Source organism: Taurulus bubalis, assembly GCF_910589615.1.
Source record: "Taurulus bubalis genome assembly, chromosome: 11".
In the NCBI taxonomy this organism is placed as follows: Eukaryota; Metazoa; Chordata; class Actinopteri; order Perciformes; family Cottidae; genus Taurulus; species Taurulus bubalis.
In genome coordinates this window covers 13,345,331-13,361,143 of record NC_136599.1, presented here as the reverse complement: position 1 = coordinate 13,361,143, position 15,813 = coordinate 13,345,331, and the positions used below count along the sequence as shown (strand labels likewise).

The window sequence follows — 15,813 nt, the reverse complement described above, 5'->3', positions numbered from 1 at the left end:
CTCTCTCTCGCTCTTATTGCGCACTTCAGTTTTCCCTTGACAGAAGAGCTGTGATCTTGGTGACTTTGTTTTTCTTTGATTCGGGACCTTGGCAGTTAGAGCGGCAGATTACAGTTGGTCGTGAATGCTGATAATATGGCTTGCTTTTAATCACAAGTAAATAAGTTAGGTTACATTTAAAACTAAATGTCACACTGATCTAAATTGTTGTTATCGTGCATCTTCTCCCAGCGGCAGTTTGAGCAAGAAAGTAGAAACTAGTGGTCCCTTTACACTGTTAATATTGGTTATTACTGGAAAGGCTACTATTTGGCTACTGTTGTGAGCAGGGTGACTACTGTCACAGAGGTAAGACTAACTCCATGCAGACACTGACAATGTCCTAAATAAGACGGGTGGCAACTCTATGATATGCACTGATAGGTCCACAGTATGTGAGACAACAAGAGGTCCTTTTGACTGACCTTTTCTCTAAGTTAAACCCACTCTTCTGCTAAGGTCAATATTGGTCGCCATAAGTTTTTCAATACATGGAGCCACACCATAATTCTCACCTTGCAGACCCGAGTGTAGCTCATATTAAACATCTGTACGCATCTTAGTGTTGTTTATATAGTTAGTGTTGGCCAGTGTACAGTTTCCTGTTTTCATGCCCTCTGGTCTGAAGTCCTCAGTGCTGTGGTTCACAGCCTCCTGGATCTCCACATAGTCAGATTTACTGAGAGTGGACCCACTGCCGCTGCGACCACTCTTCTTCAGATCGTCAGCTGAGCTAGCCTTATTCACACTCGGGCTCAGATACTGTGCCTGTTCCTCGCCCTCTGTCTCTCTGTGGTAGAAGTAGTTGAAGTTTGACACAATAACAGGTACCGGCAGGGCAATAGTTAGCACACCGGCAATTGCGCAGAGAGACCCTACAATCTTTCCTCCGATGGTTGTTGGGACCATGTCTCCATAGCCCACTGTGGTCATGGAAACCACTGCCCACCAAAAGGCCTCAGGGATGCTGCTGAACTGGGAATCTGGCTCGTCTGCTTCTGCGAAGTAGACAGCACTGGAGAAGAGGATCACGCCAATGAACAGGAAGAAGATGAGGAGGCCAAGCTCGCGCATACTGGCCTTCAGAGTCTGGCCCAAGATCTGGAGCCCCTTGGAGTGGCGGGAGAGTTTAAAGATACGAAACACCCTGACAAGACGAATGACCCGGAGAATAGCCAAAGACATAGCCTGCTGGCCTGCCTGGCCGTCCTCTGGCCTCTCTGCTAGCTCTGTACCCAGGGTGATAAAGTAGGGGATGATTGCCACAATATCAATGATGTTCATGATGTTGCCAAAAAATCCAGCTTTACTGGGACAGGCAAAAAACCTAACGAGGAACTCAAAAGAGAACCAGATAATACAGAGGGTCTCCACGATGAAGAAAGGGTCTCTAAAATAAGCTGAGTTGTCATAGATATAGGTGACATTGGACATGGAATCGATTGGATAATACATCTCCTCCTCATCGTTTCGGAAAACTGGCAATGTCTCCAGGCAGAAACTGACAATAGAGATAAGAATCACCATGACAGAGATGATGGCAATGATGCGCGCAGGACCTGAGCTCTCTGGATACTCAAACAGCAGCCACACTTGTCTCTGAAACTCATTCTCTGGCAGAGGCCGCTCCTCTTCCTTTATGAAACCTTCATCCTCCCTGAAGATTTCCATTGCTTCCTCACCCAATTCATAAAACCGGATCTCCTCCGAAAAAATGTCCAGGGTCACGTTAACAGGCCGACGCAGCCTCCCTCCTGATTGGTAATAATACAGAATGGCATCAAAACTCGGTCGATTACGATCAAAAAAGTACTCGTTCCGGAGAGGATCAAAATACCTCATCCTTTTCTTGGGATCCCCCAGCAGCGTCTCAGGAAATTGGGAGATGGTTTTGAGCTGTGTCTCAAAGCGCAAGCCGGAGATGTTGATGACGACCCTCTCGCAGCATTCGTGATCCAGCTCTGGGTCATACAGGTCGTGAGGCTGACCCGGGTGTGCTGCGGCCTCGTCCGAAGGGTCGCTGGTAGCAACCGTCATGCTGGAGGAAGATGGGACCTGCAGGTTTCAGACAGGGTGGGGCCACGTTGGGCCACAGGGAGATAAAGGCCACACACGCTCGTGGGTTCAGGTCCAGGAAGATCTGCCTGCAAACAGCTACAAAACAAAACAAAAAAGCAGAGAAAAACGGCAATGTTATTGTGATAACCACTGTGTTCCAAGTTTTGATAATGAGCATATACAGTATTTCTGAAACAATCAATTTGTTAAATGTAAGAACTGTTGCTGACTAAAACTGTAAGTAATTCCGAGTAATGTTATTCCAAGACCAGGCAAGAGAAGGGCAGTTGAAAATAACAAGCAGGAGACGGGAGGGGTGGGGGGGCTACTTGAGCACATTGGCTCCATAGTGGCTATGTGTATTAGGTTATGAGTTATCCCTCATATGAGAACACTGCAGGATCAATATCCATCCAGTAATACGGTATCAGCTCTCACAGGGTGCAGTTACAACCAACAAATCTGATTACATGCTGAGTGCTCCATACAATCTGTGAGATGAATTTCCTCTGTTTGTATGAGACTAACATTCCCTTCGAAAGCTGGGAAAAAACTTCATCAAATCAATAATCAAATTGTCAGTTTGTTGACAATATAACCTTCAAATTGCATAGGCCACTGCACAAAAGCAACATGATGATGTGTAGTTTCAGAAACTGGACCTATTTCAGGCCACACTATTTTATTTTAAAGACACAACCACATATGTGTGATTTCGTAGTTAAAGCAATAATATCTGAACGAAAAAAAGTCCTACCTATGTGCACTGACGCTTGTGATGCTTGTTTACAATGTGTCCTCTGGTGGTAATGCACCCAGCAGAAGTCAAAAGCAGCTCCTCTCTGCCAGACATATATCGCCCGTAGCTCCGGCTCTGCATCAGCGCGGGAGTGGGAGATGGGACAAGGCGTGAGGATGCAGGAGTTACCTCCTCAGTGACCAGCAGATAGTGACCAGCAGGCTACATGTTGGGATGCAGCTAAGGCTACAGGTTGAAGCTGGTGGGGTGTTTGGCATCAGCAAAATATGACGCCCCTTCTTCAGAACGATACGCTGCCGCCTGCAACAACAATGATAATCCTGTGATATCTGCAGAGACATATTGGGGAAGGGAGGTTGCGGGAGGCGTTGCTGTCAGTATTTATACTCGGTGGAACCCATGGCAGCTCGTCTAAAGCGAAATCACCTGTTTGATCTCCAAACAGGTCCGTAATCCTCCTTTGTTTTTAGCTTGTTAAAATGTTAATGATTTTTAACTTATCTCCACGTAAACTCCACCCTCTTTTTTCTGATGGGGAATATCCATATGAATACACCAATGATGCACATTAGTAACAAATGGAGGCTGAATTTCGCTACCCATGCCATGGAACAACGCAGTCCTCTGAGGGCGTTTTTCACAAGTGCAAACCTATTTCCACCCCTTTTCACCTAAATTGATAACAACACAGCAAGGTTCATGCACTGGGATGTTCAAATATAAAACGACAGTGTGCAGTTGACTGGCAAGCGCGAGTGAGTTAGTTTGGAGTGCAGGTGCTATACATGCTCAAGCCATTTGCAGCCCTCTCCTGTGTGGATCATGGACAGCCACAATAGACTCCATGCACTAAACAAAGCAGCACCGCGTTATCTGTCGGACTACAGCACATATTCAGAAAATGGCATGCAGGAATTCACCCTGGTTCTCTTGGTAGGCAGACGCATGTATTTTTTATCCAGTTGGTCTTCTCTTAAAAGGTGCCTTGGGTTCGTGAGTCCATTCCTTCATAGCTGTCCTTCTTCCCTTCATTTGACTAATCTGTTCAGCGGATGTGTCACCTCATCACGACCAACTGGTTTTGAGTTGCCGCCTCTTCCCATGTCTCTCATATTTCACCGTAATTCACCATAGTGGAGATGCGTGGGCTGCGCCACGGCATCGCAGCGCATACTAAGACCCTCATGCGCGCCTCGCCCCATCGCTCTGCGCTCCCCACTCCCCGACACGCTTGTCCTTTCTGCTCCACATTAAAGGGGAAGCATCCGCCACCACAGGGTGGTAAGGGTTTTCAAAAGAAAGACAAATATAATACGAACGGCATTGTTTTCTTTAAGGACTACTGAAAGTAGAGCAATGCATTGAGGAAATGAGGCATAATGAACCAGCAGCTACCTGTACAAAGTTCCTGCCTGAGCTACTTACCCAATTGAGTCATTTTATCATTATGCTTTTATATCTCAGGATTTGAGCACTTAACTGGGTGCACCGGTCTGAATGGCTGCTGTAAGTGCCTCTGTGTCTGTTTAAGGATGATCTATTTGTGTGCATCCTTGTCTGTGTACTTTGTTGCTTTAGTTTGAAGAATATTACAGTATATGGGCTCATGACAGTAGAACCCACGAGTTGAACTCTACATGTGTGTGGCCCCTGTGAGGTCCTTAATGTACAATAAAAGAATACAAAGGCAGGCTCCAGTAGATTGTCATGTGTCGCTGATTATGCTCTAAGCATTTACAGACCTGCATATATCACTGCCCAGACCTGTTAAGCACATGCAGGCACAAACTCACAGCGGACTGATTCTAACAGCTATTAATGCAATCATGACAAAAATACTGTCAAGTACACCATTTACAGTCATGTTTTCCAGCAGACGGTGTTCCCTGGCTTTTTTCCTCCACTGCTTGAAAGTGGGCCAGGTGATATGTCTTCAGGTAGAGAGCAGGAATCACAAGCACATGAAAGAAAAAATAAACGCAACTCCCTGAAGAATACATGAAGAATTACATGTCCTCCCACATGTGTTCTCCTTTGCTCTGGCATTTCTATTGTCCAAGGACAGGTTGAACATGTTATGCAATCCTTCTCCAATGAAAGTGTCAAAATACTGATTAAGATAATGACCCAACCCCAGAGGGACTGCATCAGTAGCTCACTCTGCACAGAGCTGATGGCTGAAGGTCTCAAGGAGCTATTGACACTTTTACATAAGCACATTGATTGACGGCCAGGGACTGTTAAATCCTTTTCGTCCATGAATGTAAATGAAGAAGGAACAATTCTAAATGGAGGGCAGCTAAGAGCTCAGCCACCAATATCCATTGCTTGCTGTCAGAAGTGTAATGAATCTTCATTTACCTCCACATTCACTTATCTAGAATTATTTAGAATACAGATTAATTTGCAGAATAGGGAATAGGGTGCATATGGGATATTGAGTTAGTTTGGGTTCGGGGGAAAGGCGAGTGATGATGTATGTTTCATTACATTATTATAACTCATTTGCTAAATTCACATCACAGTTCATGTTAGAATTTAGTGTTCATAATCTTAACCACACTCTTTTCTTTAACCTCAACCAACTTGTGTTACTAGCCATGTCCTACCTTATTGATACCTTATATTATATCTGTGATGATATCTTTATCATATCCAAACCATATCTTTAGCTGCCACCCAGGGAAAAAACAGAAAAGGAAACAATAGAATAACACTGGCCTAGAATGTTTTGCAGATACTGCAGGAATATATGTTGGATATTACTAGATATGATCAATCTGTCTTGAGTAGCAGGACATGTACTACAATCCTTCAAAGTAGCTGTAATTAAACCTCTTCTTAAGAAGCCCACTCTTGATCCCGAGGTGTTGGCTAACTATAGACCGATCTCTAACCTTCCCTTCATCTCTAAGATCCTTGAGAAAGTAGTCACAAATCAGATGTGTAACTTTCTACATCACAACAGTTTATTTGAGGATTTTCAGTCAGGATTTAGAAACATCATAACACAGAGACAATACTGGTGAAAATGACTAATGACCTTCTAATTGCATCAGATAAAGGACTTGTCTCTGTACTTGTCTTGTTCGATCTTAGTGCTGCGTTCAACACCATTGACCACCACATTCTATTACTGAGACGAGAACATTTGATTGGTACTAAATGAACTGCACTGGTTTAAGTCCTATTTATGAGATGAATCTACATTTACAAATGTCATCAATATAACCTTGATGAACACCAACATTAGTCACGGAGTTCAACAAGGTTCTGTGCGTGGACCAATTTTATTCACCTTATATATGCTTCTTTTTACCAATATTATCAGAAAACACTCAAAAAACTTGCATTGTTATGCAGATGATTATAGTTATCTTTGGTCAGGACTCGTCCTGTAACTCCCATGTAAAACAAATCTCAAGGACTTTTTTAATCTACGTAACATTTAAAATATCAGGCACATCCTGTCCTCAAGGTGATGCAGAACAATTTGTTCACACATTTGTTACATCAATACTGGATTACTGTAATTCCTTCATCATATTACTCCCGTATTAGATTATCTGCACTGACTCCCTCTGCAATCAAAAATCAAATTGAAAATCCTTCTTCTCACCTACAAAGCCTTAATTGGTGATGCACCATCATATCTTAAGGAGCTCATAGTACCATATTACCCCACTAGAGAGCTGCGCTCACTGAATACGGGGCTACTTGTGGTTCCTAGAGTCTTGTACTCTTCTGTGGAACCAGCTGTGGAACCAGCTTCCACTTCCACAGTCACCTCATTTAGGAGTAGACTTAAGACTTTCCTCTTTGAACGCACTTATAGTTAGGGCTGGCTCAAGTTTGCCCTGGTCCAATATGCTGCTATAGGCCTAGACTGCTGGGGGACATCCTAGGATACACTGAGTTTTTCTCTCTCTCTCTCTCCTCTTCTCCATCTTCTTCTGTAGGAATTCATGTCCCATTAATGCACTTTGGTAACTTAGCTTCTTCCCCGAAGTCTTTGAGCTTTCTCACCTCACAGGTTTACATGAATTGTACTTTTATCTAGACCGTGGTTCTGCCCGACACCACATTATTAATATTATTAATAGCTGCATTGCTTTTAGTATTGCCGATTCCATTACTGCTTTTATTATCAATATTATTCTACCACATCCACTGCTGCTGTTATTATTGGCAGTCATAGCCTTTTCATCATGCCTACTACTTTCATTATATAAATAATATATTATATATGCCATATGCATTGAATGTGTTGTAACTCTGTTATGATGTCCATTCTGTACATGACAGCTAATGCACTTATGTCCATCCTGGGAGAGGGATCCCTCCTATGTTGTTCTCCCTCAAGTTTCTTTCTTTTTTCTCCCTGTTAAAGGTTTTTTGTGGAGAGTTTCTCCTGTTTCGGATGTTCCAGGATGTCATATGTGTACAGATTGTAAAACCCTGGCAAATGTGTGATTTGTGATTTTGGGCTAGCCAAAAATAAATTAAATGTAAGATAAATGTTAGTCCAAAGAGAGCTGTAATTAGCCAGAGAGAGAACCCCTATATCCTGATAGACACAATTTGTGATAAAAAAAAATCTTACTTATATTTAGATTCAGTGTGCCCTACTACTACCTTTATGCTTCGAAATCCACTGCTAATAAAACCACTGAACCAATGAAGTCAAAGAAAAATGACGCTCCTAACACCTCCAGGACTTTGCCTGAGAATCATAACATTTACACCTTTTCTTTGGCATAAATGTAATCCAGTTATAGAATACTGAACAGCCAAACCGGAATGGCTAATAGCTAATACAAGAATACCTTTAATTCTGGCAAAACATAAAAGAATGTTTGCATAAAGAAAGAAAGAAAGTTGTAGCTCACATAATAACTAATTGAATCCAACCAATTTAGATCCTCAATTCTGTTTCCAGTTCCCTCTCACCTTTAGATTGTGCCAAGTGGGACAAATCTACTTGGAGAATAAATTTGTTTTGTATTCGTGACAGCTAACAGTTTCATTGCAAACCCACACAAATTGCTCAGTTGAGATATGTTGTCAGATGATCAGCATATTTGTGTGGCAGTGCGTGAGTCAACACACCTGCACACCTAACATCTTCACCCGTTTCTATGCAGCAGACTATGTGGAAGTGAGACAGGCATGATGAGCGTGAGTAACAGACAGACTGCGGGGGAGGGGCTCTGTCCTGGATGACCTCTGCTGGTGCTGCAGCAGGTGATCACTCACTCACAACACACTCACACAGATATACTGTATTGGCATGTGCATGCAGTCACGACTAGAACATGTGCACACACTGACACACCCATTTAGACAAAGTCATACCGAACCCATGTTTCTTTATAGCTCCAAGACAAGAAACTGTAATTTCACTGTGAACACAACATCCTAATTCTATTCCTAATTACTGTTGTGCGTGTTGCCTCTAAATAGCACTCAGCAACAGGCCTTCTTTTTTGTGACATAAGCTAAGAAACTTAATTACGACATCATTTTTTTTTTTTTGTCCCTTCATCGTTCTTCATTTTCTCTCCTCACTCATCTATCTCCCTGCATGTCTCCCTCTGGGGTCCCTCTATATTTAGAGATTGACCTTGGAAGTTGTCTACCTGCATGTTGAGAGCAGCCAGCCTGATGATGATCACTGCTTTCATGATGAGATATGTCCTCACCTTTGGAGTAGAGTACTCTATTATTGATTCTGGATGTGGTTTAACTTTCTGTTGTTCTCACAGCCTTCGAAAACAAGAAGAAGAAAAAAATCAATGACCCAAATGCTCTGGAGATGTGGCTTAGCTTAGGGAGGAAACTTGGGAGTATATTAATGATATCTATACTGCACGATGCACAGCTGAATATGTTTGCCATATGCAGAGATCTCCTTTACAATGAGGCTTAGCATGCTTTGAAACGTTCATGGAATGATGTGCAGCAGCAGTACTGAAGGGTTTTCTTTCCATACTGCAAGCAGCAGCTAAGTGCTGCCTGTCTAGTCAGTTCAATTAAATCAACAACTAATGCATATGTAGTCTGCTGCCATTTGCTCGGTGGTGTGTGTGTTTTACTTGACTGCAACTTGTGGCAACACTGTGTCTGAGCCAGCCTACCACAGCCTACCAGAGCCCCCTTGAGGACGGCAACACCTGAGCCCACCGTAATGATGGTGACAGGACCAGAGGACGCAAGGGAGGACGAAAAAGGGAGGACAAGGTTGTAATGACATATGAATATGACTATAATGACGTAGAGGAGAAAGTAAGGAGATGAACATAGTCAGCAGGAAATTAAGTTTAAAAGTGTGCAGAAAATGAAAATGAATGAAGGTGACGGACAATAGAGGTGGAGAGGGTAGCAGATAAAGGTTACAGTGACAGAGTGATGAGTCATCCAGTGGAGCACAGCAGCATCTCTTTCTCTCTCTGTTTCACACTATCACCCTCTCCACCATCTGTTTGTTTTGACAGCAAAAACTGAGATAACTGGCAGCAGTTCGCCCCTCCAACAGCTAGAAAAAAAGAAGGGTCTGAATATGCTGCAGATATTGTTTCAAATGTTTTTTATTTGTGGGCCTGTGTGTGTTTTAGTGTGTTTTCATATATTACATATGTCTGAATGGGAAGTCCCACCTTTTCTACTCTGCTTGTGGCTGGGAACTGTAACTGATCAGCCAATCAGCATCCAGAGTGAATCAGAAGCACTAGCAACAGCATCATCACCCTTAGCAACCATCCTTCCCAGCTACCAATGGTATGGCTCTGCTACTGAACAGGGAAATAACACATAACTGAAAGTCACGAATAAAGATGCATTGTAGGTGGCAGGTGTGAGGGAAATTAAAAATGGTTTATTTTCTTTTATCATGTTTTGTATGTTAGGGAATTTGTAATCATTATTGTATTCATTTCAAAAGGGAGGGAGAGTATTCGCTCTCACAATGTTGTCTGGCTTGGCTCAACATCAACGGCAAACAGACACAACTAGCAAACAGCTGGAACATTTAGCAGCTAAAGATACATCCATTTCCCTAAGCAGAGAGTGAATATTACCAGGTGGACACGAACATAGCGAATGCTCCATGTGTTGCTCCTTGCTGTAAATGAACAACGGTTTGCCTTAACAACTTAAAGCTGATCATATGTTGTGTTTCCACTTTGTTTCTGCTGCACCCATGGGCCTCCACAAATAAAATAAAATATGTTATTGGAGGTTTGAAGTCATTCCAACTTCTTAAAGATGTTAGAACATCCTTTCGTCATTAGCTATTGCTGATATTCAGCTCTGCGAACATCTTATGTTGACATCTGTGTGTGTTTGTATGTGTGTGTGTGTGTGTGTGTGTGTGTGTGTGTGTGTGTGTGTGTGTGTGTGTGTGTGTGTGTGTGTGCGTGCATGCATGCGTGCGCATACAATTTGCTGTTGGCATCATCTCCACTTAGACTGCCGGTTAAATGGAGTCACTGCATGGCGAGAGCTAATCTACCTATCTATCTATACCCCCATCCTCTTTCACACACACACACACACACACACACACACACACACACACACACACACACACACACACACACACACACACACACACTTGCCCATGTGCACATAAACACTGATGACATTATTACAGACAGTTTGATACCTTCAGTGCACCTGCAGAGGGTCTGAGTCTGTGCTATACAGTCTCTTCAACTTGCTCAACAACTCTCCCTTGTTGCTATGGAGATCTTCTGGTGTAGCGCCATGGCTGGCGGTGAGCGTTGATGACGTCATAGGTATTTTTGTGATCTCAAAGGCACATATCTTTCACAAACATTTTTGGTAGTAAAGCCAGAGAAAGAAAGAAAAACAAGTAAAGAGCCGGTTAGTTTAAAAGGAGATAAGAGTTTCACTTAATTGTGCTGCACTGATAAACATCTGGAGTATTTAGTCAACAACTATTACCACATTTCCAATATCCTTAAAGAAAGGTGCTTTGGTACTCGTGGACACACAATAGCCTAGAGATGGGGCAGAGTTATTAGCGAGCTGGTGGGCTCACAGGAGCAATAAAGCACACTTGCTCATACACAGGATGACAGTGTGATGGCTGTAAACGTCTGTTAGAATGTTAATATTTACCTCCTGCGGCACAGAGATGATATGAAGTTTTCCACTGGACTCGTACACAGTTCAGTTCTCTTCAGGGTTCAGACATGCAGCATAATGTGTGGCAATAATGTTCTCTTGAAATTGGGGGGGGGGGGGGGTCACCATTTATTTTCCAAATCAAATATAAATCCCTGGTGATGTTGCAGTTATTAAATCTGTCAAATAGAAATATTATATTTTTCAATATTATCTGTCTATTGCATTGATGTTTACAAAAAAAACGCAGTACACTCTCATAAATAATTGGCCCTGTCCTCCTGTGACAGAGAGGTTCCCTGGTTCTGTCTGCTCATCACAATTACGGTGGAGACTTCTGTTAGAGTCTGTTTTTCTGTACCAGCCGCCTAAAGGGCTGCGAGCCAAACACAGTGTTTCACTGGGAAAGGGCTGTCATTGTGTACATGGGAAACACTTATTAAACAGCGACAATTCAACAGCAGTGTCAACAGCTTATTTATGTACGCTAATTGAGAAATTAGATTAACATTGATTGATTACACCATTTATAATGCCACTATTGTATGTCAGTCACAGAATCACATGTTTTAACTGTAGAAGATATCAGATAGATATTCTCCAAAACATAAATTCTCTCAGTAATTGAGTGAAAAAAGACTGCAGCTCCTCTAAAATAAGGACAGCACAACTCAAAATCTCTTTATATGGGTCATGTTTAAGACAGCACAAAATAACACAGAACAAATACTGGCATATGCAGCCTTCCCCTCACATTATTCTGCATCATCCCCAAAAAAACACCAGTGCAAGCTGGGATAAAAGAGAGCCATTCACAGGCACGTGGATTGTGTGTGTGTGTGTGTGTGTGTGTGTGTGTGTGTGTGTGTGTGTGTGTGTGTGTGCACGCGCGTGTGTTTGTGTGCGTGTGTGTTTGTGTGCGTGCGTGTGTGCGTGTGTGTGTATACAGTACGTGCATGTCTCTCTATGTTCTCCATGTGCAGGTCAGGGGATTGGCTACAACTTGTAGATGCATGTAGTAAGGTTTTTTTCTTATTTATTTTTTTACATATTAGCAATACAGAGCACACAGAGCGAACAAAAGGCATATGGCTAACAGTCTTTCATTTGTATCACAGTTTCATATCAGAAAATCACGGTTGGCCTCAGTTGTTGTTGCCACTTTTGACTTGCCGCAAAAGCTGTTTGTCAGTTATTGTTCGTCATGAATATCATTACCAAGAAATATAATAACAGAACGTAAATCTCTGTGTAAAGTCCAGGAATTAAATGTGCTTTGCAGAATTGCTGGCTTTCCTTTTGAAGTTTATATTGAAAGCAGTATGGAGAAACATCAGAGTCCTTAACACAGCTCCAGTTGAATCACTGCCTGAATCACTCTCAATTGTTGATGGTTCCACTCACAGTGTGGTAACTTCAGAAGAAAAGCAGTCAGAAAACTGCAGCTACAAAATGTAAGATATGTTACATATATGTCTGTTTTTTGTCATTGTTGCGATTGCATTTTTAATTCAGTGGTGATCTTCTGGTGGGGAGCTGGTGTGCACTTAGTCCAGGAGGACAGCAGTTGGGAGGAGGGTAAAGGAAGAAAAATGGATCCAGTTAAGTTCTCTCCAAACTCTTGCCAATCTGGCCCAACAGGAAGACTAGAATCATCGTGCTCCTAAAGAGAAAAAGGGTCACTGCAGGTTGATAGGTCATCGATAAAGCCCTTTGAAAGTGATTATCAGTGAGTGTTGAAATTCACCAATGTCACATTTATTTTCCTTATCAAATGGAGTCCGTTTACCTAAATGTGAGGCAGTATAATTGGGTTGTCAGGGGTACCAGGAGGCCTGTGCAGACAAATGGAATGACCTTCACCTGAGAGCGAGAGGGGAGGAAGAAGAGGAGGAGGAGAAAAATAAAGAATTAGCCAGACCCCATTACACAGCTCGCTGTCTTATTAACAACCCAAGGCTGCTCCTCTTCTCCCTGCTTTCTCATGCAAAACTCAAACAAACTGTAAACACTGTCGGTTCAGACGGCGAGGCAGGCACCCTTTGGACAAGACAGTCTCTCTTAACCAAAAGTCCTATAACAAGAAGGGCAACTTTTTACTAGAACTATCCACACCAACATATTTTCCATTCAGCTGTCTTTGAGTGAAGATGTGCATCCTAACTGCTCGCTCGCTGCAATTTGCTCTGTATAAGAGCAACAACTAAATGTCAACCCTGTAGGAGCAGCAGAGGTTAGGAGAGGTAACAGAAACACATGTGAGACTGGATTAAGCTTCAGTGATGCACATTAGCAGAGGGAGGAAGGGTAAAAATAGAAAAGACGAGTGTGCATGGTAAAGTACCCTACTTTGTGTGGCTTTTTTGTGTGTCTCTAATAATCCATCCTGCCCATGAGAATAGCTTCCAGACTGACCAATCCAGTTCAATGCTGAACAAGTAGCTCTCGTCTCCTCCATAATGTATCTTTCTCACCGATCAATAGACCGGTGTTTCTTCTCATGAAACTTTTATGTTACCTAAGAAATGAGCAGGTTATTTAACAGAAGGCCAATATGGAGTTTTTCCCTGAAAATAGATGAAGTCAAGATCAGCGGTCAAAACGGAAAGAAATAATCAATAAATAGGTCATTCATTCTGTGGAACCTCCCACTTTGCCTTCAGGGTAAACCAGCTAATGAGAATGTCCTATTATCACTCAAACAAGACTGGAGAGGTAAACATACAGTAATATTTGTTTGTTTACTCTCTATACACACACACACACACACACACACACACACACACACACACACACACACACACACACACACACACACACACACAAACACACATGCTCGAGAGCACAAGTTCAAGTGCGCACAGTCACACTAAATAGATTCAGAACATGGCTGCTTGACAGATTCCCTAATCCTGCCCTTTTAAAATGGTTTCTCCGTCATCTCGGTTTGAGAGTCAGTGGACCTAGACATTGCAGAGCAGTTTTCAAAGACAAGTGACGAGTGAAAAATGGGGCTTAATCCAAATTCACACACTGAATGTACAATAAAGATGAATGTTATCAGCATGCAAGTGATCATTTACTGCTTTCAGCTAATAAAATACAGAAAATTCCATAATATCCAACAGGTCAAAATGTATTGAACAATGGCGTAGAACCATACACTCTCTGTTTGCTCTCGCTGCCTGTTATCTCATGGTTATTTGACTTCTGTGACTCTTTGATATCAATGACAAAGGAAGACAAATGTCACAAAGCAGGTGAGGAGATGATGGCCATCATTGCGACAAGCTAGGCCTGCTGTTGATGCTCGTATTCTTTTCATAGACCAAGCTCGTTAGCATTGCATATTGTTGGCATTAATACAAGCTAAAGACCAAAACAATTATGTTGTGATATTGAGTAAAAAATTAATGTAGGAATTGTTTGACCTGAACCTGTGAGATGTAACTCAATCTGATACCATTATCAAGATAAAACTGACCTGCCTTAAATGTAAAAAACAAAACTGTAAACAAAAAACACTGGTTTCATGGCTACAGGTAAAAGGGCTATCGTTCATGCTTATTTCGATCCCTTTACGTCTAGCCAGGGGCATGACAGTGCTCTGAACCTACCAGTTGTAGCAGTGGGAGAGCAGCAGCCTCTGCTGGGCGCCCGCAGTAGCGCAGCCAGGACGGCCAAAGAGATCCCAGTCCATTCATACTTCCTCACGCGCTTATCACCTCTGAGTTGTGCCTGCTCCGTTTTGGTTGGGTAACGCATGGTGGCAATTTGTAAACAGACCATCTTACTTCATCTTCTCTTTGTGTCAATGCTAAAGCCACTGAGTGAGCTTGGTGATTGTCGATGATTGGCATGTTTGGTCATGTACTTTACACAGGCAACACGTGATGACAGAACAGTCTTATTAGAGACAGAGGACACGTTTTTTAGACGGGAATCTCCAAAATAAGCTTCCAAGCCACATGGAAGATGTCTGTGGAAACAAATGAGCCATGGCAACGGTGACATGGGGTTACTCGGAAAACACCGTCGCCATGGCGACTGCATCACAGCGGGCAATATTTGAGTCATCCAAAGAGAAAGCTCCATCTTTGATCGCTGTGTGTGTGCGTGAAAGAGGGCTGTGTTCCTCCGCTCTGACGCGAGTCTAGCACCGAGGATGAGACGCTGACAGTCTGCATGCTCCTTTGTTTGTCTGGTGCCGTTTACGCATTAAATAGCTCACTTGGACACTTCATATCAAGGAATTAAACGGGATTATCTTCCGTTGCATGTGGACTAGACTTTAACGCACAATAAATGCATATCACAGAACGGTCTAATTGTAAAAAAAAATATATGCAGAACTGTGTTTTCAGACAATACAATGTGTTTAAACACACATTTTCAAATGATTCTGATATTACACATCGGCTATGACTACGACTCATAACGCATGTTAATACTATGTGTACTCATCTTTCACAGTCATAAAGCTTCTATGTTGTGATACACTATTGGCTATTTCACAATGCACAAGAGGTCAATTTCCTAACTCAGAGAATAATACGCCTAATACTTTAAGGAGCTCTTTCTCTCCGAGTGCGAAAGGAAAAACTAATTACGAATTCAGATCACCGAGATGGAAAATACTGATTATTTTAATGGAGCACAAAGCAGCGTCTCTGACGAGACAGGGGTTGCTCTATCTTTCTTTCTTCCTGTGATGTATCGCAGCTTCCACTATGTGGTGCGCAGCGAAAGCAGCAGCTGTGTTTACACACCACCCCGTCCTGTGTTCAGGGCCATGGCTCTATATTTGG

At 42.5% G+C, this 15,813-nt stretch overlaps 1 protein-coding gene across 1 annotated transcript; it reads right to left on the bottom strand.

Moving 5' to 3' along the window:
• Positions 1–579: 579 nt before the first annotated feature.
• Positions 580–2,076, bottom strand: kcna2b (potassium voltage-gated channel, shaker-related subfamily, member 2b; the record flags this gene model as incomplete). Its single annotated transcript, XM_079226187.1, has 1 exon — positions 580–2,076. The coding sequence occupies one exon, from the start codon at positions 2,074–2,076 to the stop codon at positions 580–582; it is 1,497 nt and encodes a 498-aa protein (XP_079082313.1).
• Positions 2,077–15,813: the final 13,737 nt, after the last annotated feature.